This window comes from Rhinolophus ferrumequinum, chromosome 21 (genome assembly GCF_004115265.2).
Source record: "Rhinolophus ferrumequinum isolate MPI-CBG mRhiFer1 chromosome 21, mRhiFer1_v1.p, whole genome shotgun sequence".
Taxonomy (NCBI): Eukaryota; Metazoa; Chordata; class Mammalia; order Chiroptera; family Rhinolophidae; genus Rhinolophus; species Rhinolophus ferrumequinum.
Window position 1 is genome coordinate 19,116,494 of NC_046304.1, and position 25,535 is coordinate 19,142,028.

Sequence of the window (25,535 nt, forward strand, 5' to 3'; positions counted from 1 at the left end):
GTAAGATGATTGAGTCCTTTTGTTTGTAGGAAGTCATGATTACTCAAGGAGTCTCAGAGGCTGCAGGGCTGGTGCCAACAGCATCTTTGTTTGACCATCGTCATTAGCATCGATAAATACTGACTGGGCACCAAGACAGAGTAGAGAGCATGCTAACTAACTCAGTGACAACACAGAGAAAAAATATAGATGAAAGCAAAGCAAGGCAACATTCAAAAGGATAGAAAAAGTCGGAGATTGTTACGTAAAAATTAAATACAGAAAACAAAAGCAAAAAGAGTTTAATGCAAATGGCCAAAGAAGCTTGACCGAAAAGAAAAATAGCTGGTATTTACTGACTTTTCTTTATGGTAGGCATCCAGCTTTAAATGTATTTAGCCTCATCTACTCCTCTAATTATTCTAAGAAGTAAGTCCTATTATGATTCCCATTGTAAACAAGCAAAGAGATTTAGAGAGAGGTAAAGGAACCAGCCGAAGGTCACAGAGTATGCAGCAGAGTTGACGCTAGATCCCAGCCTTTGTTCTTAACCTGTGCTCTTTCAAAAGATGAACTAAACCTCAGAAAAAAGATGAATGAAATAATTCTACTTCACTAGAAAGAAGGCCAGGAAGGCAATTTTTAAAGTGAAGAGTTAAACAGATTTAGGCAGTGGGAGGCAGTGTAGTGTAGGCTTTGGAATCAAAGACCAGCTTAGAATCTCGACTCTGCCATTTACTAGCTTGATAACATTAGCCAAGTTAATGCCAGGGTTTAGATGTTACGTGTGAATCACATAAAAATGCCAGGCACATGGTGAACAGGGATTATGTGGTACCATGTTTCCCCTAAAATAAGATGTCGTACAGGAGACCCTGCTCGCTGCGCCATGTGTCATGCGGGGCGGCCTGCGGGGTCTCTGGTCCCGCTCCCCACATAAGAACGCAGGATATGGCTAGGCCAAAAAGGAACAGCCACGGAGCCATAGGCAGGGGAGTCACACTACTATATTCTCGCTGGCTGCTGGGTTGGAGAAACAGGAAGCAGGAGCCATACTATCCACAACCCGCCATCCATTTGTCTCTGCCAAACAATCTCACTTGCTAGCAATCCACTTCTCTGCAATCTGCAAACCACACTCCTCCACTTGCTAGCTCAGCCACCATCTTCTTGCTAGCCCCAATTTTTCTGCTCGCATAGCCACAGCAGTTATATTAGTGGCCAATGGCTCACTGGGTACAGCTGACGGCCAACTAGCCACAGCTGATGGCCATCCAATCACAGTTGATGGCCATTTACTACCTGAGCCAGCACCTTTCCACGTGAGGCTGAGAGCCTGGAAACTGCACTCCTGGCTCTGTCCCCACATAAGACCTAACTGGAAAATAAGCCCTAGCATGATTTTTTCAGGATGACATCCCCTGAACATAAACCCTCATGCATCTTTTGGAGCAAAACTTAATATCAGACCCGGTCTTATTTTTGGGGAAACACAGTAGCTGCTATCATCATCATCATCATCGTTATGGGAGGGAGGAAGAGTACTGAGTTTATTAAGTATCAATATGCCAGGCACTGTGCCAAATTTCCCACCTACATTAATTCATTTATTCCTTACAATAGTCCTTCGAGGAAAAATATTATTTCTAATTATCACTGAGTAAACTGAGGCTCAGGGAAGAATATCAAATAACTTTTCCAAGGTCACAAAGCTAGTGTGTGTGGAGGAGTGAGCAGCATTTGAACTCAGGACTGCTCGATATCTAAGACCATGCCTTTGCCAAAAGGACTGTATTCTTATTCCTTCCCAACATTTCTCCCTCCCCCCAGGAAAAAGTCAAAAGAATGTAAGTAAAAAAAAAAACACAGAACAGGCAAGCAATTTCATAAGTTCTTTGAAGTTACTGACCTTAAAAGGAAAGACCAGGCAATCTTAAAAGGACATCATTGCTGAGGAGGAAAATTTTATTCCCTTCTTATTAAGCGGTCTCATGCAGGTTTTTTGGGCACCAAACAGCAGTATGTCCATGATAGTCACACTCCTTCATATGAGGACAGAAACCTTTTCTCAGACCATGAAAAGTTTTCGACAGGGCGTATGATTTTTGAGAGAGACTTAGGTTGGTTTTGGACAGAATGCAAACTCAAGGGAGCCATTAACAGCACTAATCTCTGTGAAGTCTCTGAAAACTTCCACACAGGGCATCCCTGATTTTGGTAACGGGCTTCTAGTAACCTGAAGTCATGAGCCCAGAGTGGCAAAAACGAGCTTTCAGATTGGTATCCCACAGCTGATCAGTATTCTACATTTCCCAAACAACAAAAACACATACACAAAAACTTTGTTTGGCTCATGCATAACATATTTTCTTTGGAAAACTGCCACTTTGACCTAATCCTATTTTCTACCATTTGGCTCTCTTGTCACTTCTAAGTGATGCATCAATAAGAGGAAAGAGTTTTCCATTAAATATGTAATTATTAAACCCATCACCAATTGTACAATTCAGTGCTTCTAATATTTAATAACGCTATTCATATAGTATGCAGGGCAAACTGATGTAAGTAGTACGTGAATAAACTGTACTTTGGCTAAAATACAGATTTGCACTAGTGTGCTGTCGGTCTATTAAGTTCCCTGAAGTACCGCTCTCAAATAAACTGAGTTGGTAGCAGGAGATTCAGGTGGTCTATGAAGTGGCTAAAAGCCCCACTGCTTCCTCATAACCTCCAATTAAGGCAGGTCTAATATATTTAGTGACTTCTGAAACCTCTGGGTTTCCATGTAATACGTGCCGTCTGGTGTCTACGAACCTTAAAAAATAAAGTCAGAACAGTGGGATATAACAAAATGATCAAATAAATAGTCCTGTGAGCGTTCCTGAACTCTCACACCTGAATTAAATATGTCAAGAGGCTAACAACCAGAAGGTTAACCAGGAGGTTAAACAGTTCAGCAGAATAATGGAGTGACGAGGGCTTTCAGCAGCTCAAAGGAGGGGGTGGTTGTTCAATATTACCCTCCTAATCGTTGGGAGGCCTGACAGCATCTCACTCTCACCAGCTGGGAACATTTTAGAGATGTATTTATTTTTGAGAGAGGTGAAAAAAAAACTAGATTCAAGCTTTAGATTTTTTGGCTTCATCTGGAACACAGGTGTTTCAAAGAGGTGGTGTGAATAAGTTGCTCCAGCTATGCAGTGACTCTCTTCAAAGCAGAGGGAAAAAATACTCCAACTGTGAGGTGGAACTTTAAAACCACCTCAGGATGTGCTAATACACCAAAGCCTAGGTAATCTTTATGCAGCTGTAAAGCGACTACTACTACTCGGGGACGTGATTACTATTACTGTGTTTCCCCGAAAATAAGACCTAGCCGGACCATCAGCTCTAAAGTGTCTTTTGGAGCAAAAATTAAAATAAAACCTGGTATTATATATTATATTATATTATTATATCATATCATATCATATCATATCATATCATATCATATCATATCATACCCGGTCATATTTTAATTTAAGACTGGGTATAATATAAATATGTTAATTTTTGCTTCAAAAGATGCATTAGCACTGATGGTCCAGCTAGGTCTTATTTTCGGGGAAACATGATATCAGGTTCAACACTGTTGACATCTAGAGTTCAGAACTATAGCAGGCTGGCCTGCTTGCTGATGTAAACTGAAGTCTGAGAACACATTTAATGTTCTGTGTTCAATGAGTGACTGATGTATGGAAAACTATTAATAATGTGTTAAAAGCTTTCAGATAGCAAAATAAAGGTATTTAACTGGTTTAGCTGGATTGGGAGAAGAAAATGGAGAATCTGTTGTATCAAATTATTTCCCTACAGAATGAATATGGACAGAAAGCTTTGAAAACACAATTTAATCCCTCAACAGTCCTTACTGACTTCAGCTAATGAAAACTGATTCATTCTTTCTTCCATTTCATATTGGACAGAAACCAACACTAAGCCAGATTATGAAAAAGAAATCTTGCAGTACTAAATATTTATCAAGTAGGCACCATATGGGTCAACAATTCTACAATCACTTTTTTTTTTTAAAGAGTCTTCATATGAGTGTGATACACGTTGTAACAAATATTGAGTCAGATAGTTTCCCAAAAGGACAGAGTAAATTTTTTGGGGTTTAATAAATTGAAGTATGCAGATTCTCAAGTCTGGCTCCTCAAGCTATGGGTTCTCTTACATGTATATGAAAAGTTCAAGAATGGCAGTTAAAACATGCTTAAACTCACATACAGCACTAATTCTGAAACTCTACCTTTCCTGTTTGAAAGAAAAAAATCTCACAACCATAAATATAAGACTTGATAGTATATCTTTCCTCACATTTTTTTTCCTTCCGAAATCTGGTCCACAGAGTAGGGAAATTTCAACCAAGATTTTAGATATGTAACTGCCCCTGAAATAAAAGAGAATCAAATAGCATGCATAATGAAAATCTGGCTTATGGATATTGTTGATTTCAAACAATGCTTTCCACATGAAATACAGCAATGCATCACAGCAATGCTTTCCCTTTTAACAAATGAGCAGCCCTAAATCTCATCATCTTCTTTCCAACAAAAAGCATGGGTGCCTTTGCAACTAGAAAAAAAAATCCGTGTGCGCGTCAGTTAGAATCGCTGACCTTTTCTGAAGCATGCCTATGCTTCTTGATAGAAATCAATGGACTAAAAGGTCACGTTGTTAAAATGTTTGACTACAACAATCTCTTTCCCAGGCAAAGGCAAATTCCTTTTCTTTTTAAAGTAAATAATCTCTTGTATGGAATGTTAAAATTTTAAAAATTAAAACTACCTTTAATTTGCAATTTAAAACTGACTACAAAAAATCAATTCTACAACCAGAAAAAAAACTGGAAAGCTGTCATTCTACATAGTCTGGCATAGCCCAGAAGGTTCTGTTGGCTGAGTCCTTGGCACTAAGGCTATAAACACATATGAAATAAAACAGAAAAGAACATTCTAGAGAAAATGATGTTATTTCAAACCTCAGCTCTCTTCTCCCCAAAGTGCTCTAGAGGAGGCAAAGGCAACCTGTGTGTCTGTCAAACGTAGATGGAAAAGCCTGGTGACTACTTGATCTCCCACCACCACAACCCTCCAGAGCAAACGCCTATGTACACAAACCTAAGGAACAGAAGCCAAATGAATGACTGGAATAGTCCCTATTTTTTTCTGAATATCAAAATGAGACATTTGAACGAAGAGCCTCTACCTAGTCTAGAAACATTTTACTTAAGTTTAACTCATGAAGAGAAGGGGCAAGTTCTTCAGTCACCTCTTAATCCATTCAGAGGATGAAGGATGCACACGTTGGTCATATAAAATGCATCAGGCTTCTTTCTGCCAACATAACAAATCTTAACATTTCCTCCAAGAGACAATGAGCCCTCAAATTAAATCCACCCACCCTTCCTTAAGGGTGGAAAACTTACTTCTGTATCCAGACAACCTGGTTTCAAATGTCCTTCTGCCCAACAGAATTTGAGAGCAATTTACTCCAGACTGATCTATTGTAAAGCTGCAAGAATGATGTCATTAAAACCGAGAGTAGATTGCTATCAGTGGTATAAGCCACCACAAACAGCATTCTGAAGGGACGACAAGCCTCTCAATAAGCCAAGTTATAGATGCTCCCTTACCTACCCAGAGCTACCCATCACCAGTGAAATTCATTTTTGGGTGAAGATTTTAAAAGTCCAAGTTATTAAAATGAACAGCTATGAAGGACCGAGAGGATTAAAAATGTACAGAGAATAAAATCCAGAAGAAGAGTCTAGGAGAAGTATATAAGAGAAGACTGTTTCTGAGTACTTTCTATGGCAATTAAGAAGAGACAAAATAAAATGGTGGTCCATTTCATTTTATTTATTTATTTTTAAGGAAGGCGCAGCTCACACTGACCCATGCGGAGATCAAACTGGCGACTTTGGTGTTATTAGCACCGTGTTCTAACCAACTGAGCTAACTGGTCACCCCGATGGTGGTCCATTTTAAAGGGACCTGCCTCTTCTGTCAAGATATTACATCTATTGTATGTCAACTATATCTCAATAAAGTTGGAAGAAAGATAAGATCTGACATAGTGTCTTATCCATTTGTTCACAGTGCCCACTTTCTAACACATATGGAATGCATCTCTGTTATACACGGAGATGTGCCACCTGTTGCGCTGCTACTTAATTGGAACAGCTATACAAAAAGGGTTACATAGACCCACCAATAGAAATCAGATACTGCCTACAATTTTGCGGAAAATTAAAAACATGAGTGGAAATATTGAAAATATATTTATATCCTTCTAATAAGCAAATGATCTTATATGGATTGATATAGAAAGGACTAGTGAAATGTCTTATTCTATGAAAATTATAAGTTCCAGACACGTTTTCCAAACCTTTTTGGGGTTGGGGAGAATGAGGGCAGAGCAGTTTTTTTCCACTTAAGAAAATTTGGTTAATATCTCTATTTTAACCCTGATTACCCAGTATTATAATGATTTGAAAATTGTCAATCGTCTCCACTGAACCATGGACTCCTAAGGATAACAGCAATGGCCATTATACTCTCCTCTACCTGCTGGAACATCTTGCCTGAGGGTAAAGTTCCAAAGTTAGGGCATAAAATGAACATTGAGAATCACATAAACATCATTTGGGAAGATGCTATGTTGGAGACCAGTGTATCCTTCTCATTAAATTCAGCAGTACTGTGTTCTGTGGTATGGAACAGAGTGCTGTTTTCTTCGATCAAACCCCATATGAAACAACTGGCTTGTGTTAAGGTATCACGCTATATTAAAGTACCTCTCTCAACACTATGGGAAGCGTATGGGAGCTGAAATTACCGGATGGAATAGCACGTTCTTGACTCCTATCTCAAGCTCACTCTGGAAAATAATCTAAATGAATGGAAGTTAGTGTAAACGAATTCTCTCTCTCTCTCTCTCTCAATCATGTTAAAAAAAACATGCTGCAATACGCTTCAGTTAAAATGCACGACTCTGACTCTACGATAAGTTAAAAACACTCATTGTTTAAAGAATGAATGAGGCAGAGATTTTGGGTGATGAACACAAGGCTCTGAGCCAAAGACACATATAGCCTTAAGTTTCTGACACCTCATTTTGAATCCTGCCCTTTTCACTGTTGATGTGTCAGAATAAAATAAAATTGGAACTTTCTGACTAAATATGACATATTTTGACTTTCTTATGGCTTAAACAGAAGATGAAGTCCTGTGTTTCACCAAAAATAAGACCTAGCCGGACAATCAGCTCTAATGTGTCTTTTGGAACAAAAATTAATATAAGACCCAGTCTTATTAAGGCCAGTATGATATAATATAATATAATATAATACCAGGACTTATTTTAATATAAGACTGGGCATAATATAATACAATACAATACAATACCGGGTCTTATATTAATTTTTGCTCCAAGAGACGCACTAGAGGTGATTGTCCGGCTAGGTCTTATTTTCGGGGAAACAGGGTAGGTCTTGAGGTTTTTAAAGATCTGTAGATCACAGTTAATATGGTTGTCAAAAAGCATTTATGATGGATTTACATGAAGAGCATCAACCTGGCGACGGGGAACATGGTCTCCACTTAAAGGGAGGAGTTAGCTGCTTCTTTCTCTCCTACCCTTTTCCAGACTATGGTTGGTCCCACTATTGCTTAAAGAACTCTCTCCTTTAAAAAAATACATACCCGAAACTAATTCCATAGTCTCTTACCCTTGTCTTTTCTAGCAGCCTTTACAACACAAGCCTAATCTTAGCTTAAATGACACAAATAACTGCTTCACATTCGCATATTCAAAGTCCCTCGGGTGGTAACTGATAATTTTCGTGCTGATAATTAATCACTCCAGTGTTTTAGCCTAGTGGATCCCAACCTTGAGGGCACGTTCAGATCACTGGGGTGGGGGTGGTGGTGTTGGGGGGGTAGCGGGCAATTAAATTCCGATTTAATTCTAATTAAATCGGAATTTCTGGGATGTAGGGTCCGGGCATCCTCATTTTAAAAAAAGCTCTCTAGGTGATTTTAATTGCAGCCTGGGTAGAGACTCTCTGCCCCTCGGTTTCTTAACCAGCTGAACTCTAAGGACTTTCATTATTATTCTACTTTGTCCACCTCAAAGCATGGCTCTACTTTCTATCTTGAAGTGATCACAACGTGTGCTAACTACAGATTCCTTTCTTGGAACACAATCTCCAAATTCGAACTACACTACTAGTCCTGCTGAACCTGCTCTTTGCTTTCATCCTAAGATTCTGTCTTTGATTCTCACCTCTCCTCTTTCTCAGAGCATCCCAATTCCTCTTCTGATTTCAATTACTTCTCTTCCAATGTGGCCAGCTATTCTGTAATGTTCTAGGTAGCACCCCCAGATTTCTTCATTTCTTTGTCCGGCCTCTAAATACCCAACTAGTCATCAACATCAAAACCCAGGCCGTTGAGTACATGGCTGAAGAAGTCCCAGTTAATTGCCAAGAATCCTGTTCTCCTTTCACAACAGCCACTGCCTCTCAGCCTGAGTCAGGTATTTAAAAAAAAAAAATTTTTTTTTAAATTGTGGTAGAATATAACATAAAATTTACTATGTTAACCATTTTTACATGTACCAATTCAGTGGCATTCAGTACATTCACCATGTTGTGCAACTATCACCAATATCCAATTCTAGAACTTTCTCATCATCTCAAACAGAAACTCTTTAAGTTTATAAAGAATATTTCTGACTGTCATAGTCCTCACCACACACACAAAAAATCTTTCATTGGGCTTTCAAACTTCTACTGAATAAAGACAAATTTCAACATTCAAGGCCCTCCATGACTTGGCCCCAGCTAGCCTAATTTCTCATTATTCATGCTAAACTCTAGCCAACTGGATAATCTGCCATTCCCTAAAAGATGCTCCTGGTACCTTACTCCCTCCATCTGGAATATTCATCCTCCTCCATGCTACCCGTCCAAGTCTTTGTCATCCTTCAATACTCATCTGAAATGCCTTTTCATCTTTGAAGTCTTATTGTTTTTGCTGCCTGAAGCAATCTCTCCTTTTAAAGTCCCACAACACCTGCCTATATTCCTTTTGGAACATTCTACCATATGATAGTTATTTCTTTGCATCTTATCTCATTCCACATACTCCATTTTTCTTGAGGGAAAGCATGAGAGGCAGCAGTGGGGTAAAAGCCCTCTTGACCCACTAGACCAGTCCACATGGGTTCAAATTCCAGCTCTGTCATTTCTAAGTGACCTTGGACAAGTTGTTTACCTCTGTGAGGTAGTTTCTTCATCTGTAAAATGGAGATAAGTATTTAGAACAGTACCTGACAAATTAAATGGAAAAAAAATATTAAACAATTCATCTTTGTATCCTCCAGAGATTAATACAATATTATATACATAGTAGTGTTAAATATTTGGCTGAATGAATAAACAAGGCTGACTAGATATTGAATAAGTGATGGTTAAAGTTAGGATTATTCTGCAACTTTTCCTTTGTTTCGACTTTTTGTCCTAGGCTTCAGAAGTAAGGAGCCAAAATTGGTTGACAGTGGTTAAGTGAAAGCTTTTGTTTTAAATCATCAAATGCTTTTTAAGTAATCCAGATTGGAAACTAAAATGTGAAAGAATGAAAATCAGACCCCCAGTACTCTCAGGATAAGTCGATTCTTTTCTATTGCTATACTTTCCAACCTAGATTATAACTATTATTTATATGATTGTATCCGACTAGATTACAAACCTGGAGGGCAGAGACTATTTTATGTATTCATTTTACAAATATTTATTTAGCACCTACTATATGTGTTAGACACTGTTCTAAGTGCTGGGAATAAAACAGTGAGCAAAATTTTAAAAAAATTCCTGGTTCTAGGAACATAGTTGATACTTATGTTTATGGAATAAATGAAGAGAAAATTCTAACAATATGGCAATCTTCAAAGCGCCTAGGATGCGGCTTTCTGGTCCTTGATGGTACGCTTGTTGCAGAGTACGCTTATATATGCATATACACATTTCATTTTTCAGCTCTTCACTGACTCATACGATTCCCTGAGGGTTTTGGAACTGTTTAATTACACCAGGGAATCACGTATTGTATATTCTTTAAATTAACCAAATGTTGCTATAAAATATAATGTATAATACTATCATTAAACTACTACATCCGGAGAGCCAAAAACTACATGACTGTCTACCAAGGACTCTAACTGGCCAAAAGTGGACACATAAGCTTCTTTGCTGCCTTTATGACAAGATTCCTGTTTAAACATTGCCTGCACAAGCCAAACCTGTTACCCAAAGAGAAACACTTCTGCAAGTGAAAGGAAGACCTTATAATTATACCAGGACACCAGGTAAAATCTAGGAGTTTTGGAAAACTGGGACACATGGTCAGCCCATTAGACTTCTCATTTCCACTGGTTTTAGGTTGGAATTACTTCTAGCATAGAAGAACTGCACCACCTATATCCCTCTCCATAAAATAATAAGATGATGCTTCAAGTTAAAAATAAGCTTTTCCCAAAGCAAGCTACATTTTTATTTCTAATTCAGCAGGTATCCAGGCCTTTCTGGGGAGGAGTTTGTTTATGTACAGAGTCCCGACTCCTGACTGAAGTTTGATAAAAAACGTTTTCCAATCAAACAGTTAGAACTGGTTTCTCTAGGACTAAATTTCAGCAGGCTAAAGTAATTAAGGGCCAAACTATTTTCATACAGATTTCCAAATAGAAACTCAAAGTTTAAAATTACGATCCTTTAACAAGCTGCAAGTTCAACTCAGAAAAATACATAATCTTCCTTAATTATTAAAGAATGTATTTTCTAGGTTGGTATACTAGATTTAAAAAATAGGATAACACAACAGCTAGATGACATAGAGGTTATGGTAGAATTTATTGGTCTTCCATACCTGACTCCTGCTAAATCTGTTGTGCCCTGCAGGAAGATTTGTAAAGTTATAATCTAGACACTATCTTTTAAAAAGTTGCTTAAGGAGCTATCTAAAGATGCATGGTCTTTCAAAACCCAAGCTAAATTTTTGGTGGGCACTAATATAACCATTTCATTACAATTTCAGGGAAAGACTTATAATTAACTACATGATACTATATGCTGATATTTACTGTACACTTGATTACATCAAAATGTCCCCAGACCTCAGATTTTCTAAAATATTAACTATTAATTAGTTTTAAAAACATTTGGTTTAAAATGTTTGCCTACTAAACGTTATACATGCAATACAACATTCCTAAATTCTAATCTTAGAAAAAAGTGTAATGACGTGGTACGTATAATGGAAGGTTACTTAAGATTATTTCGTTCCCTTTGGAACTGAAACAATATGACAAATATAAAATTTTGACTCTGTGAACTGACTCCTTTATTAACTAAGTATTAGAACATCCATTAGATGAATAGCAGTATACTTAGAATTTACCTAAAATGAGAGCCTCAAACAGACCTCAAAAACAGTTGCTTCAAAGCACAATTCCATGATTATATATTTACATCACAAAATGTTACCCATTCTAAAATCTGTAAAGACAAAGCAATCCTCCAATTTAAAAAGCCACCATCTAAAACCACATATAATGTCGATGCCATATTTCTGAGACACTACAGAGGGAGCTACTGACACAGGTAGATAACATAGTAAGTTGAAATCAAATAGTAACTCGAGATCCTATTAAATCTTCAATATTTTTGGACCTTACCTATTAAGTTGTCTTATTTTTCAGATGAAAATAAAGGGGAAAAAAGTTTTTTTGCTTTCTCTACAACAAATTTATCTGTATATTAAAAAGCACAGAAAACTTCCTATTTAGGACATGAAAAGAATCAGCAAAAGTAAGGCATATATATATAGTTGAGGCATTTCTTACATTTCCATTTAAAAACACAAATTTTTAGTATCCTGTACTCCAAGCTAAATCATTCCTTCCTAAAATGTCTTTAGAATCCTGTGGCAGCTATAGGTTTAATTCCTTTGTATGTTAAAACGATTGGGTGTTTTCCAAATGGCACCACTGAAAAATACTTTTTTTTGTTCATCATTCTACATATAGCTAAAAATTATGCACAGAAAACAAGAAGACTGAGGTTTAGGTTTGAAAGATTTTTCCTTCTGTAGCCAGCTAATTTCTGTGAAAGCAACAAATGTCAATTTTTTAACCTGAAGGTAAAAAAATAAAGAAGTAAAACATTTAAATAAATGGTATACCAGAGCGTTCCACAAATACTTTATGGCAAAGTCTTTTATTTAAACATTCATAACAATTTTGGGAAGAGGCATTTCATAGAAGCATTCTGCTAACTAATGAAATGCGCTGAAATCAGTTACCAATAGCTACTCTACCACCTATACCACTCATTGTTTTTAATCATAACTATGCTAGCTTTTCCTCTGCTCTGTTAAGTATTTGAAATAATAACGAATCAAGGATCTCCCAGACTCAATTAAATTATGGTCAATAAGTGATTGAGAACTCCTAGCTTATAGAAGCACATTTGGGTTTTTAAAGGAATGACAAACAGAAGTACACAAAACGACTACCTGATATAAGAAATTCATGCTTGAATTGTAAGACAGAAAATGGATATAATGAATTAGCTAAGTGTTCAGTGGAAGAGAATCTAAATATTTGGCATTTATTAAATATACCCATATTCACCAATCATCTCATAGGAAAACATTCTGTCCCCACAGAAGGCTTATGTGCGATAAAGGGTTAACTCAGCAAAGCCCACACATTCCAAAAGTCTTTAGGACTGGCCCCTGACCAGTTCCTGGGAAATAACCTTTGTGTCCTCACAATATTCTGCCTCATAAGAGTATCTCAGTATGCCCAGGGCGTTGGCCACACCAGACAGTTTATGTTAACAATGGGATTTAAGGTGCACACCTGTTTTTGTTCGCTTGGGGCCTTGGTCCACCTGCATTAGTTTAACCTCTGGATGGGGTGAAAGTTGGAGGGCTGGACACTGCGCAGCTAAGGTCAGTCCCTCAGGCGCGCTATGCCTACCTGACTGACCTTCAATAAAAACCCTGGACTCCAAGGCTCAGGTGAGCTTCCCTGGTTGACAACACTTGCCTGTGCTGTCATACATTGTTGCTGGCAGAATTAAGCACTATTTGTGCAATTCCACTGGAAGCGGACAACCGAACTTTGCGCCTGGTTTCTCCTGGTCTCTGCCTCACGCACTTTTTTCCTTTGCTGATTTTAACTATATCCTTTTGCTGTAACACACTGCAACCGTGGTGGAACACCTTCCCTGGGTCCTGTGAGCCCTTTCAGTGAGTCACTGAACTTGAGGGTGACCTTGGGGACCCAAGACACAGCCTGTAAAACAGTAAAATTCTTATTCAATAAAGAGGATTTCTTCTAATTTCAAGGTTTGGTCAGCAACTTTATTTCCAAAGAGGCAGAAATAGTTTTACACAATCCTAAGAATGCCTTCTAGTAGGTGGATTCTCTTACCACCAGATAAAAGGAATCATTACTGCTTTCGCCTCAGTTGCTACTACTGACCAACAGTTGAGGAGAAAAGAACTTGCTCAATTTTTCTATTCTTAGGTTAATTTTGCACTTTTAAAAAATGGGTGTGTCAGAACCATCTGGCCTGGCCCAAGATCTCCGATATACAAAGACGCTCTTATCAGCCAGGAGTCAGTCAAGAGCCAGTCCTTTCTTTGAAATGTGTGGGGTTGGAGCACCCTAAGTCCACTGAGTTAACTCTTTACAAAGGGATTAATTCCACCAAGGACCAGTGGGTTAAAATATTGCCAAGGGTTATAACATTCAAGAGCTTTTGGTTTATCAGATCAAAATATCAAAACTGATCGGTTTATCAGTGCCGATCAGTGACAACTCAATCGCCTTACACGTTTCCCAAATCCCTAGTCAGTTTAGCTGTTCTCTTTCCCTTTGGGAAGCTCTCAATTGTCCCAGTTATTACAGAAATTATCAAAGATAATTTTCTAATATGGAATTACCTACCACCTGTGTAAGAATAAGATTTTCGTAGATCTCACTGCTGAATCCGAAAAAGTATCTTGCTATTATATTGGTTTCCATTCTGAGTCACAGGCCTAGTGTTAATAAAAAGCCTTGAATGAATACACTGCACTATCATGAGCTCACTGAATTCAGTGTTTAGGATTCCCTGTCACTTAAAGCTTCACCAAGTTAACTGTAGAATGGCAAACACTGATGCTTTGTCAAGAATGTCAGCTGGGCTAACTTATGTCCTAATATTTTTCACGCACAGTTCCAGGAGCTATTACCACGCATTAGTTTACCTAACATACTATTTTTACACATTAACTGTAGTAACAGGAAAATGTTAAAGCCTCCACCCTGAGAAAATCATACATAGGGGTTGAAATCAAGACTATAGAATCTGACTGCCTAGCATTGAACCTCAATCCCGACACTTACCAGCTCTGTGATCTTGGTCAAGTTTTTTTTTTCTCTTTTATGCCTCAATTTCCCCTTCTGTTAAGTGGGAATAAGCACAATACTTTCCCCAGATGGCTGTTACAGGGATTACATAAATTTCTATGTGTAAAGAACTTAGAGCTGTGCCTCGTATCTGATAAAAACTTATGTAAGTAATAGCTATTACCATCACCATCACCACCACGATTCCAAGGAACCTGGGACATTTCACTTCCATTATCTCTTTCATTTTCATCTTACCCCAAGTGGTAGAAAAACGGGCAGAATTATCCTCTTGACTGCTGTTGTATAGTGACAAGAGCACTTTATGAAGTTCTATTACAACATAGCCGCCTCATTGGTTTCATGTGCCAAATGGGGATGGTAAAAACCTGTCTCATAAGGCTGCGTGGAGATTAAACAAAACATTTGCTCAGAGGTCTTGTTTTGTGTTATCACCACTCAGGATATATTGATAATACTAAGCTCTGACAGATACTTGAGATTTCAAAATTACCTGATTGCAGGTACTCAACCACTTCTGCAAGGATGAGATTTAATATACTTCAAGGCATGAACCCCAAAAGGTGCTAGAAGAACAAATTAATAAAAAATTGCCCCCTTCTTTCACATTCCCTGGTTAGGATACATTTCTTCAAAATAGTCAATGTGTGGAGGTTGGAGTATGTCAAGGGCAGAGAGTACCTGAGAAAAGGAAAAAAATAAAGTCAAATTTAGAGAACTAAAAAGGAAACGACCTATGACATAAATGTACATAACTACTATTAACACTGTAATGATTTAAGGTTTAATTACAATTGCCCACTGAGATTAACTAAATTTATCAGTCAAGAAACATAGTCCTAAACATTAAGATGGGTTTGTAAACTTACTATCTACAAGATAATTCTACCTACACCAAATGAGAGAGGCAATTGGGTTATACCACATGCTACCAGAACCCCTGCATTGGAGAACGTTGAAAAGAAATGTCCTTTTTTTTTTTTTTTTTTTTAAACAGGACTTTTTATTGGGGAACAGTGTGTATTTCCAGGACTTTTTTATTGGGGAAACAGTGTGTTTTTTCCCAGGACCCATCAGTTCCAAGTCAAGTTGTTGACTTTCAATCTTAGTTGCAGAAGGCGCAGCTCAGCTTCAAGTCCAGTTGCTGTTTTTCAATCTAGTTGTGGGGGGCTCAGCCTACCATCCCATGCAGGAGTCGAACTGGCAGCCCTGTTGTTGAGAGCACGTGCTCCCACCAACTGAGCCATATGGCCACCCAGAAGCTCAGCGGCAGCTCAGTGGCAGGTTGTTGTCTTCACTCTAGTGGAGGAGGGCGCAGTTCATTGGCCCATGTGGGAATCGAACCGGCAACCCTGTTGCTCAGAGCTCGCGCTCTAACCAACTGAGGTATCTGGGCACCCGGAAATGTCCTATTTTTAACAACTGGTGTTGCGCTAAGATCACGAAGAGCTATAGCTACAATTCAGTCCTTTATTCCTTGGTTCAAAAAATGTTTACTAAGTGCACTCTACCTGGCAGGTACTGTGGCAGGCTTTTGGGTTATACTGAACAAAACTGATATCCCTGCTTTTGTGACTAGGGAAGAGGAAGGCATTAAACAAATAGTTACACAAATATGTAATTATGACATTTATTAAAATGAAGGGAAAAAGTAAAGAGGAATAGGGAGAAAAAGCTTCCCTGAAGTAACACTACTCTAAGTGGAAGGCTGAACCAGAGTTGGTCAGGCAATGAGTAGGCAATGTAAATTCACTAAGGCAAGAAAGAACCAGGAAGATTCTAGAAACAAATGCCAGTGCTTATGGAACATAGTGGGTGGGAAGAAAACAGACTGGGATAAAATAGAAGAGAAAGACAGGGGATCTATCACACAAAATTTCTTTAAATTATGTTAAGCATTTTGAATTTTATTCTAAGTACAAAAAAAGAAGTCACTAGGGTGGGAAAAAAAAGACTTTAGGCATCTGAAATTCAAGTCCTGATAAAAGCGGCATACTACCAATGTGGCTTCTGCCACTGAAACATAACAAATAGGCCCACTTTCCCTACCAGCTGGCTAGCTACTCTTAAGTTTCATTTATGATGTCACACTTAACAATCTGAACATATCTTGCTAATGAGAAATGTGGCTCAAAGGATATGGAAGAAGTTATTGAACAGGAAATAAGGTATATGGAGGTACAAGTTCAAATTTTCTGATCTTTAGCCTAGTTTATTAAGAAAATTTTTTTTTTTATTATGGAGAATTTCAAACACATAAAAGTGGGCAGAATAGTATAAAGAATACTCATGTAATCAATATCTGGCCTTACTAGTTATCTATACATGGCCATTCCTGTTTCATCTATATTCTCCATTCTCCCTGTATAAGTTTGAGGCAAATACTAGATTTATTTCAGCCATACATCAGTAAGCATCTCTAAAAGATAAAAACTTTAAAACAATATAATTATCAAACATAAAAATTTAATGTTTAATACCATCAAATATCCAGTGCTCAAATTTCCCTTTTCTTTTTTTTTAAAAAAAGTTTGTTAGTCTAATCAGGAGCTAAACAAAATTTACATAGCATGGCTGATTTATGTCTTTCAAGTTTTAACCTATAGATTTCTCCTCTATCCCTTTTTCTTTTGCCCTTGTAATTTACGTGTGGAAGAAACCTTGTTCATTTTAAAGGTTATTCTTTCCTCGGCCAAGCATGTGTCACTTTAAAATTTTAAATTAAACTAAAACCTCCTGTAATAAAAAAGCCTTCACTCACTTTAAAACCAGCTAAACATACAGGTTTTGAAATAGGGTAGATGTTTTATAAAGAATGTCTATCTTTCCTTTCTGAATTAAACTGTTTTTACTTAAGACTGTTGGTATAAGTGAAAAATAACTGATTTTTCAGTTTCTTCAAAGAATAATTTTTATCATATGAAAGATAAAATATTTCATTTCTATATTTTAAAAAACCTATAATTAGTTAGTGTCACAAATTCATATAAATTCATTTCTCATTGTGTGATAGAACAATTTTTAACATGAATAGTTGATGTCTGAGGAAGGCAGTTAGAAATTAGTGTTTTACTTGACATCTTTCAGACTCTAAAATCTGTATCTGAACAACATACATCCTGTCTTGCAGGAAAACAGAATGCAATGAGTGACAGCGTCCATTAGACAAAGCTATTTTACACTTCAAATCTATCTGCTATAATTAGAGGTTATCTAGAGGAAAGTGACAACCACACATTTAAACCTTGATAGAGAAGAATGAGGCTTTCTTACTCCAAATTTGATGAGGCTTTTTGTAGAAAAGCCATATAAAATAGGGTTACACATTTGCACTAAAGCATTTAGCTGTGATTGTTAGCTTTAAAGGTGCAACTCTGACTGGAATTTTTTAAACGCCTGTTGTTTTTTTCACTCCTGTTTTTTCTACCTCAAAATGTCATCAGAAGATGGCATTCCACAGTGTTTCCTGGTGGCAGAAACAGTGCTAAGACCAGGAGAAATGATCCAGGAGAAATGATCCAGAAATCTCAGAAGTGAGAAGTAAGTACGTGAGAAAGAATAGTAGCAGAGTTTCAAACTCCAAAACGTCATGTCTGACTCCCTATTTAAATAGCCTGAGTCCCTCTATAACACCACTATTATTTGTGGGAATAAAATGCTGGAGATTACCCTTATAATGTACATACAGGAGGATGCTTTGTAAAGACTTTGACTTGTATGGAAAGAGTCAAAATATCCCAAAATACCACCAATTCTTCAAAGGAAGAAAACTTGTCTAATTAAAAAATGAACTAAAGCTACATCCTTAAATTATGGTCATTACGAAATAGTGTTTCAGCGCATTTCTCAAATCTTTTACAAATTAAACAAAAGCTCATTATGGTAGCTTTTTAGCAGTTTCACCTCTGTGATGTTAGAAGAGTCACTATAAATTGGTTACATGATGAGTAAATGCCTTAGTTTTTTTTAGTCAGCTATTTATTAATAAAACAATTGACGTGAATCTCAATCTTAATATAAAGACTAAAAATTTAACTATTCATAGAATTGAGTTAAATCCCATGTTTAGCAAAGGAGCTACTGCCTCCCCATTCTCTCACCCCCTCTAATAGACTTTAAATTCTTTAAGGTAGAGACTATGTTTTTACTATTATTTTTTAAACAGAGTTGTAACATAGTAAAGTACACAATTCCTAAGAATATAATTCAATTAATTTTTACACACACACAGTGTCAAATGATGTAATACGATGAATTTTTACTCCATGCTTAAAATCTTTGATCTAGATTTTACATTTCAACATCCCAGAAGGCTCCTTTGCCCATTTTGAGTGAAAACCCATCCCTGCTCAGAGCTTACCACTATTCTCATTTCTATCACCATAGATTTGCTTTGCCTGTCTTTGAGCTTTACATAAATTGAATTATAAAGAGTGGAGTCTTTTGTGTATGGCTTCTTTCATTTGAATCTTTATACCTGAGATTCATGGTTGGGATTACATTGAATATACAGTTCAACTTGGGGAGAACATACATATTCACCACACATCTATGCTGACATGTGGATCAGTGGGTCATCCCTTTAATTGACACGTAGTATTCCATTATATGAATGGAACACAACACAATGTACTGATCCAAGGTACTGTTGGCAAACATTTGGGTTGTTTCCAATTTCTAGGTATTATGAATAAACCTGCTATGAACACAATATATATATATTTTGGTGGATATATAAATAATTTGTCTTGATTATAACAAGGAGTATATTGCTGGGTCACTGGGTAGGTGTATATTTAAGTTTAGGGGAAATCACCAGTTTTCCTAAATGGTTTTATAAATTTACACGCTCACCAGCAATGATAAGCATTTCAGTTGATTCAGACCCTTTGCCAACACTGGGTACTGTCTTTTTGATTTTAGCTAGTTTGGTGGGTATATAGTAGTTTCTCACTGTAGTTTTAATTTACATTTCTCTGATTACTAAAGACTTGGAGCCCTATGTCATATGCCTATTAGCCATTTGGTTATCCTCTTTTGTGAAATTCTTAAGTCTTTCACTGATGGGCAGAAACTCTCGATTTGTAGAAGCTCTTTATAAGATGTATGTTTAGACACAGAATTTACAGTTTGAAAAATGTCAAGTAAAATATTTATTTCTAATGGTCTTCCTCAAACGCTATATATTTATTTAAAATTTTTTTTCTACCACATTATATATCCCGGAAACAAGTTTTTATGTTGGATTTATGTCTGAGATCTGTCTTTTCATTCTCTTAACTTTTGATGAGAATTAATTCTTATTGAGAATGGTGTCCAGTTTAACAATCTTTTTTTTTTTAAATGGTCAATGTTTTCCTTGTCCAGCTAATAAATCTTTGCTTATCTCAAAGTCATAAAAATATTTTCCTATGTCTTATTCTAGGAGATTTATTATCTTACCTTTCACATTTAAGTTTATGATCCATTTTTAATGAATTTATGTGTTTGTTGTGAGTAGAGGTTTTTCGTATGGATAGCTAATTGATTCCTGTTTATTGAAATGGCCATCCATTCTCTACTGGATTGCAGTAGTGGTGCCTCTCTTGTAAATCAGGTGAACATATACCAGGGGTACCAAAAAATGTTAACACTTTCGCACCCTCTACTGTATATGTGTATGTCAGTTTATAGATGCCTTATTCTGTTCCATTCATCTATTGTGCTGCCTCGATTACTGTTTCGTCATATGTCTCAATACCTGAAGTGTGAATCTCCAACTTTGTTCAACTTCCTTAAGACTGTCTTGAGAATTTTAGGTCTTTTCCACTTCCATAAATTTTAGAATGTTTGTCAATTTCCACACACACACACACACACACACACACACACACACACACACAATCCTACTGGGATTCTGGATGGGATTACACTGAATATACAGTTTGACTTGAGGAGAACATGCTGGTTAACAACAATGAGTTTTCCAAAAGAGACTGCATTATTTTAAATGCATTAAGAATCTGCCCAGTACCACAAATTTTAGGCACAGAGCAAACAGAAACAAATCCACTCAAAAGTAGACTAGTCTACAGCACCCTTGGTCTTTTCACACTCCTCAGTGGCAGAAGCATCAGCATTAATAATGTCTACAGCTAAACAGCACATGTGCATTTAGGGAAGGCTCCTATGGTCCCCTATTGGTATGATTACTTATCTTACTTACGTAGGAACCCAAGGAGGCCTTGTCTGAGTTAGGTCAGACTATACAAAGGAAAACGAATGATCCTCTTTGCCTCCTCTACTCCTCTCTAGAGTAATCCAGAACTAAAAGATTGGGAAAAAGTAACTCCAAGAGAGAGAGAGATCACTGAGTTTATCATTCCAGACCCTGAGATTTCTCTTTTTCTATCATCACTTTCATTCCTTTACTCACTCACTCTTCAAAGACTGCCTATTGTGTGCTTAGTGCTATTGCCCGAGGACAAGAAAAAGCCCAAGACTTGTATTAGAGACTCTTAGCAGGAATCAACAGGCCCAAGGGGGCTCTGAAAGGGCTTTAGAGGACTAGCGAAAGCCTAAAATGACATAAAAATTGTGTGCATACGCATTTTTCCAAGAGGGTTCATAGCTGTCATCAGATTCTCAGAGTACAAGATTGAGAAAAAAAGGAATCATCCCCTTTCCGTGTTAATAACATGACAATTATGTGTGTATACACGCATACATGTGTGCATAGGTGGGGGAAGTAAAGAATATTTTGCCAGATTTTATAATAGCTCAGATTCTGACTAGACATTAGTGATAAGCCTAAACATCAATCTTTTGAAAGTTAAACCCATTTCTATTTCTATTTACTGCATCACATTTAAGATGATAAAGGATAAAGGATGATAAAGGATTTCCCTGTTCTTTAAGGGAAAAAATTGTGTGTGTGTGTGTGTGTGAGTCAGATTGCCTCAAATCAATGAATTGATAGGGTGACTTTGTAGGTTCTGCTCAAAAGAAAATCCAAAGCCTCCCAGGGCTTTGTAGCTATTCTCTGACATATAAAAAACCATCCAAATTAAAATCCAACCTTCCTACAACGCATTGCCAGGTTAATTTTTCCAGATGTCATTTTCATCATGACATTCCTTTCTTCTCCTTCTATTCAATCAAATCTTAATCGCAAACGACTCATCTTAAGGTTTACTTTCTCCGTTTTTGAAGCAACTTTGAGTTACTAAGTCCACAACAATTTCTCTCTTTTCCTTCATATTATGGTACTCGTCTGCTAGCATTCACCTGAGAAACTTTAAAAAATATCGCTCCCTGGGCTCAACCCCAGAGATCCCAATTTAGTACCTCTGGGATGAGACCCATGAATCAACATTCTGAAGGCTCACCTGGTGATTCTAATACAATTCCAGGTTTGGTTTCCCAGCTTTTTGCTATGCAGAGAACACACTGTCCAGTATTAAATGTTTAACCATGCAGGCAGCCCTCCCATAGCACTGTTATCATAGTATTTATCACATTGCTAAACTCCTTGAGGGCAGAAACCCCTAGAAGCTAATGTAGTTTGGGGATAAAGGATGTGTACAATAAAAGTTTACACAATTAATGAATATGGGCTCTGAAGCAAGACGGATTTAGACTCCAAACTTGTGCCACCTTGACCTTGGGCAAGTTTTAACATTAAGCTTTGGTTTACTCCTCTGGGATAACAAGCCCTATCTGACAAGACTTTTAAGGATTAGATAAAGTAATATATATAAGGTATCTAGCATACTCCCTGACACATAGTAACAAGTGTTAAACACCTAGTCTACTCCCCTCAAAAAAGGACCATGTTTTAAAACATTTTTGTACCCTCCACATGACCTAGTAGCACTGCATTCTATACACAGGACACAATTAATAAACATTTGTTGCCTTAACTACATCAAATACCAGTTGCCTCTTAGACTGGCATTCCACACATACCAGGTATGCTGGCCCTGAGATGCTTTTGGAGATAGATCTCAGAGCACAGCATAAATTCATTATGTATAAAACAGTGGTGCTACGCCCTCTTCATCTCCAACTATCTGCCTCACTTGTGAACAGTTCCACAGAAGTCACTACCACTCTTAGGATAGAGCTTAGGAGCTCCAAACAGTGGTAGGTACGGTGTTTTTTTTTTAAACTTTTATTTATTTTAAGTATGTTTTTCCAGGCCCCATCAGCTCCAAGTCAAGTAATTGTTTCAATCTAGTTGTGGAGGGCGCAGCTCACAGTGGCCCATGTGGGGATCGAACCAGCAACCTTGTTGCTAAGTGCACTGTGCTATAATCAACTGAGCTAACCGGCCACCCCTGTTATGTTTTAATAAGGTGTGATTTTCAAGAATTCAGTTTGTTTCTTTTCTTACACTACTCACTCTGACACTGTCTTTGTGACTTAATTAGTTACTCTGTAGGAATGACTTACGAGAAAAGACACCAAATATTCAGATAGCAGGCTATTACACATACCATCCCTCCTTTATAAAAGAAGCCAAGATAGGTCTGAATATAATAAACCACTTGAAACCTCTAGTAAGCACATTTCTGAGGCCACCTTCAAAACATTTCTTCACTGTGGATACCTTTACTTGAGTCTCTGCCAACGTACACAAGATTTGTACTCTTTGATGGCAGGGTGGTACTCACGCAAATTCGAGAAGTAAGTAACTAATCAAGCACTAGACATCATTCTAAATCACTTCCATAATCTGAGGAACCAGTCCTAAAATAGCAATTTGAGTGGTATTTGGAGAGTTAGTGAAACAAACATATTGCTAGATAGTTCTAACTGGCTGAAAGATAGCAATAACTTTTTAAAAAAAGTTTAAGGAAAATAGATTTCAAGAGGGGTGGTCATTAAAATGAAATATGTCAAACCAAAGAGCTTCAAGTAAACCAAAGTTTGATATTCCTAGTTTTACCAAATACTTCAAACTTACACAAATTTCTCTCTTAAAGAGAGAACCACACTTGGGCCAAAGTTCTAAAGGTTACTGTACAAATAGGCAATGAGACTCACAAGAAATTATTTTTCTGATAAAGTTTTTACTTCAGCAATTTTAAAATACCTTAGGTTGAGTACCAAATGCAGAATGTGAGGCAGTTTTTCTTTCCACGTGAAACTGAAAACTAAGAGCCCAAAGCTATCATCCCTAGGTAAATTTTACATGTATCAAACTTTTCAATCAGTATTAATTATGGTGAAGCTATCTCTCAAACCACAATGATTCTATTCACCCATGAGTCCTGACAACTCTAAACACAGCCATAAAAAAGCTAACCTGTGTTACTTTAAGAACTATTTTGTTTTCTAAGAAGAGAATGTTTCCCCACATCTATAACTCAGTCTCTGATAGAAACTTTAAAGGATAAAAATAAAACACTTAAAATCAGAGGCCAGTTATTTTCACTTAAATCACCCAGACTACATATTACACTCTATTTTTATGTTGAATATTAGTATTGTTCCTCAGCTATTAGGTTGGTGCCAAAGTAACTGCGGTTTTTGCAATTATTCTAACCTTTTAAACCGCGATTACTTTTGTACCAACCTAGTAAATATTAACCTTTGCTTTGCATCAATTAATATTTATCTATCAATAAATCTTAGAATTCACTTAAACTTGCTCACTGTTCACAAAAAGGATCTAATTCGTTGCAGGTTTTCAAACGCATTAATGACTTGCACGTTCCCTTTTTAACTTTTTTTCTTTCTCTTGCCTCATACAATTACGCATGCTTAGAAAATAGTTTATCCCAAACACCAGTTTCACTTACATTATCATGTTTGAAAAAACACAACATCTTCAATTCCCGGAAGACCCTTTTGCAAGAGACCAGATTCTGGAAGACGTTGGGCATCTTTTTGAGTGCGACTCTCTTTCCATCTCTTGGATCTGTTACTGACCTAAAGAAGCCATATTCAGGGGGAGAGGGGAAAAAAAGACAAGAGAAATCAATTCCAAACCTTGTTCTTTAATGTTTCAGAGCATGACAAATATCTTTATCTTAAAAACGAAATATTAAATCCACTTAACACTTAAGGGTGTCAGTGAGAAAGATTTTAAAAAGTACACACCTGTACCTATAATCACAGGGACTGTTTAGCCTACACAACGCATCTGTTATGCTTTTTTCTTTTTTTAAAAAATTCCTGTCTGAATGTCTATGAACACTTCGTCTTTCTGAGAGGGTACCTGGCAATACCTCTGAGGTGGAAGGGCTAGTAGTGGCAAAGCCATTTTGAAAACGGCACACGGAGTTGTGGAAAGGGGCAGTAGAGAACATTAACGGGACTGAGGTCAAATTAGTTTTACGCTGTATTTTCAAAGCCAAATTCAAGATGGACGAGATGTTCACTCAGATGTTATCACGTTCGGTTCAACATAGAGGACACGATTTGAATATTTTCGTTTCTTACATAAATGAACAGCTTTTAGTAATAAGGATTTCAGTACCACCACAAGCTGAACAGTGTTCGTCCTGAGAAGACTGTCAGCTTACCGAGATAGCTTCTAGGTTACCATCACCTCTTTCCTTTTGTTTCTCAGCTCTTGGTGTGGTAGCTGCCTCCTGTAATTTTTACCTCTTTAAGAGCTCAGTGTCCCTCTTATTTCTCTGTTAGCCATCTAACACCTGTATATCCAATTCCCTGTATTTCCTTCCCTATGTTTGAAATACAAGGGCAGTTTCCATTTTTCTGACCGGACCCAATTGATACACATTAAATCAAAGTTTAAAAAAAAATCAATAAATTTGGTAAATATTGGCCAACTGGCCCTTTGGCAAATTGATTTTCCATAAATTAACAGAAAGCTTTTTTTCCTCTCACCCATCATCTATGAATGGTTGTCATCGTATAATTTATTCCTCTCAGATTTATGTTGCTAGATTCCCACTTATCATTCCCAGCTACCAGTATCTTTCAGTTCCTGTTTCAGTCATCCAATGCTTTGGTTATCCCTCCCAGATTTGTGTCATTTAAAATCTGATCTGTAGGCCATCAATGCCTTTATCCAAGTT

The 25,535-nt window shown here is 37.2% G+C and overlaps 1 protein-coding gene across 1 annotated transcript in view; it reads right to left on the reverse strand.

The window, feature by feature from the left end:
* NLK (nemo like kinase) overlaps positions 1 to 25,535 on the reverse strand; it is a 144,963-nt gene that overhangs the window by 40,279 nt on the left and 79,149 nt on the right. Inside the window, exons 2-3 of the mRNA XM_033091110.1 lie at positions 24,291 to 24,420; positions 15,131 to 15,186 (exon numbers count right to left, since the gene is read on the reverse strand). Coding sequence (XP_032947001.1) covers positions 15,131 to 15,186; positions 24,291 to 24,420 — 186 coding nt within the window. The remainder of the gene's footprint in view (positions 1 to 15,130; positions 15,187 to 24,290; positions 24,421 to 25,535) is intronic.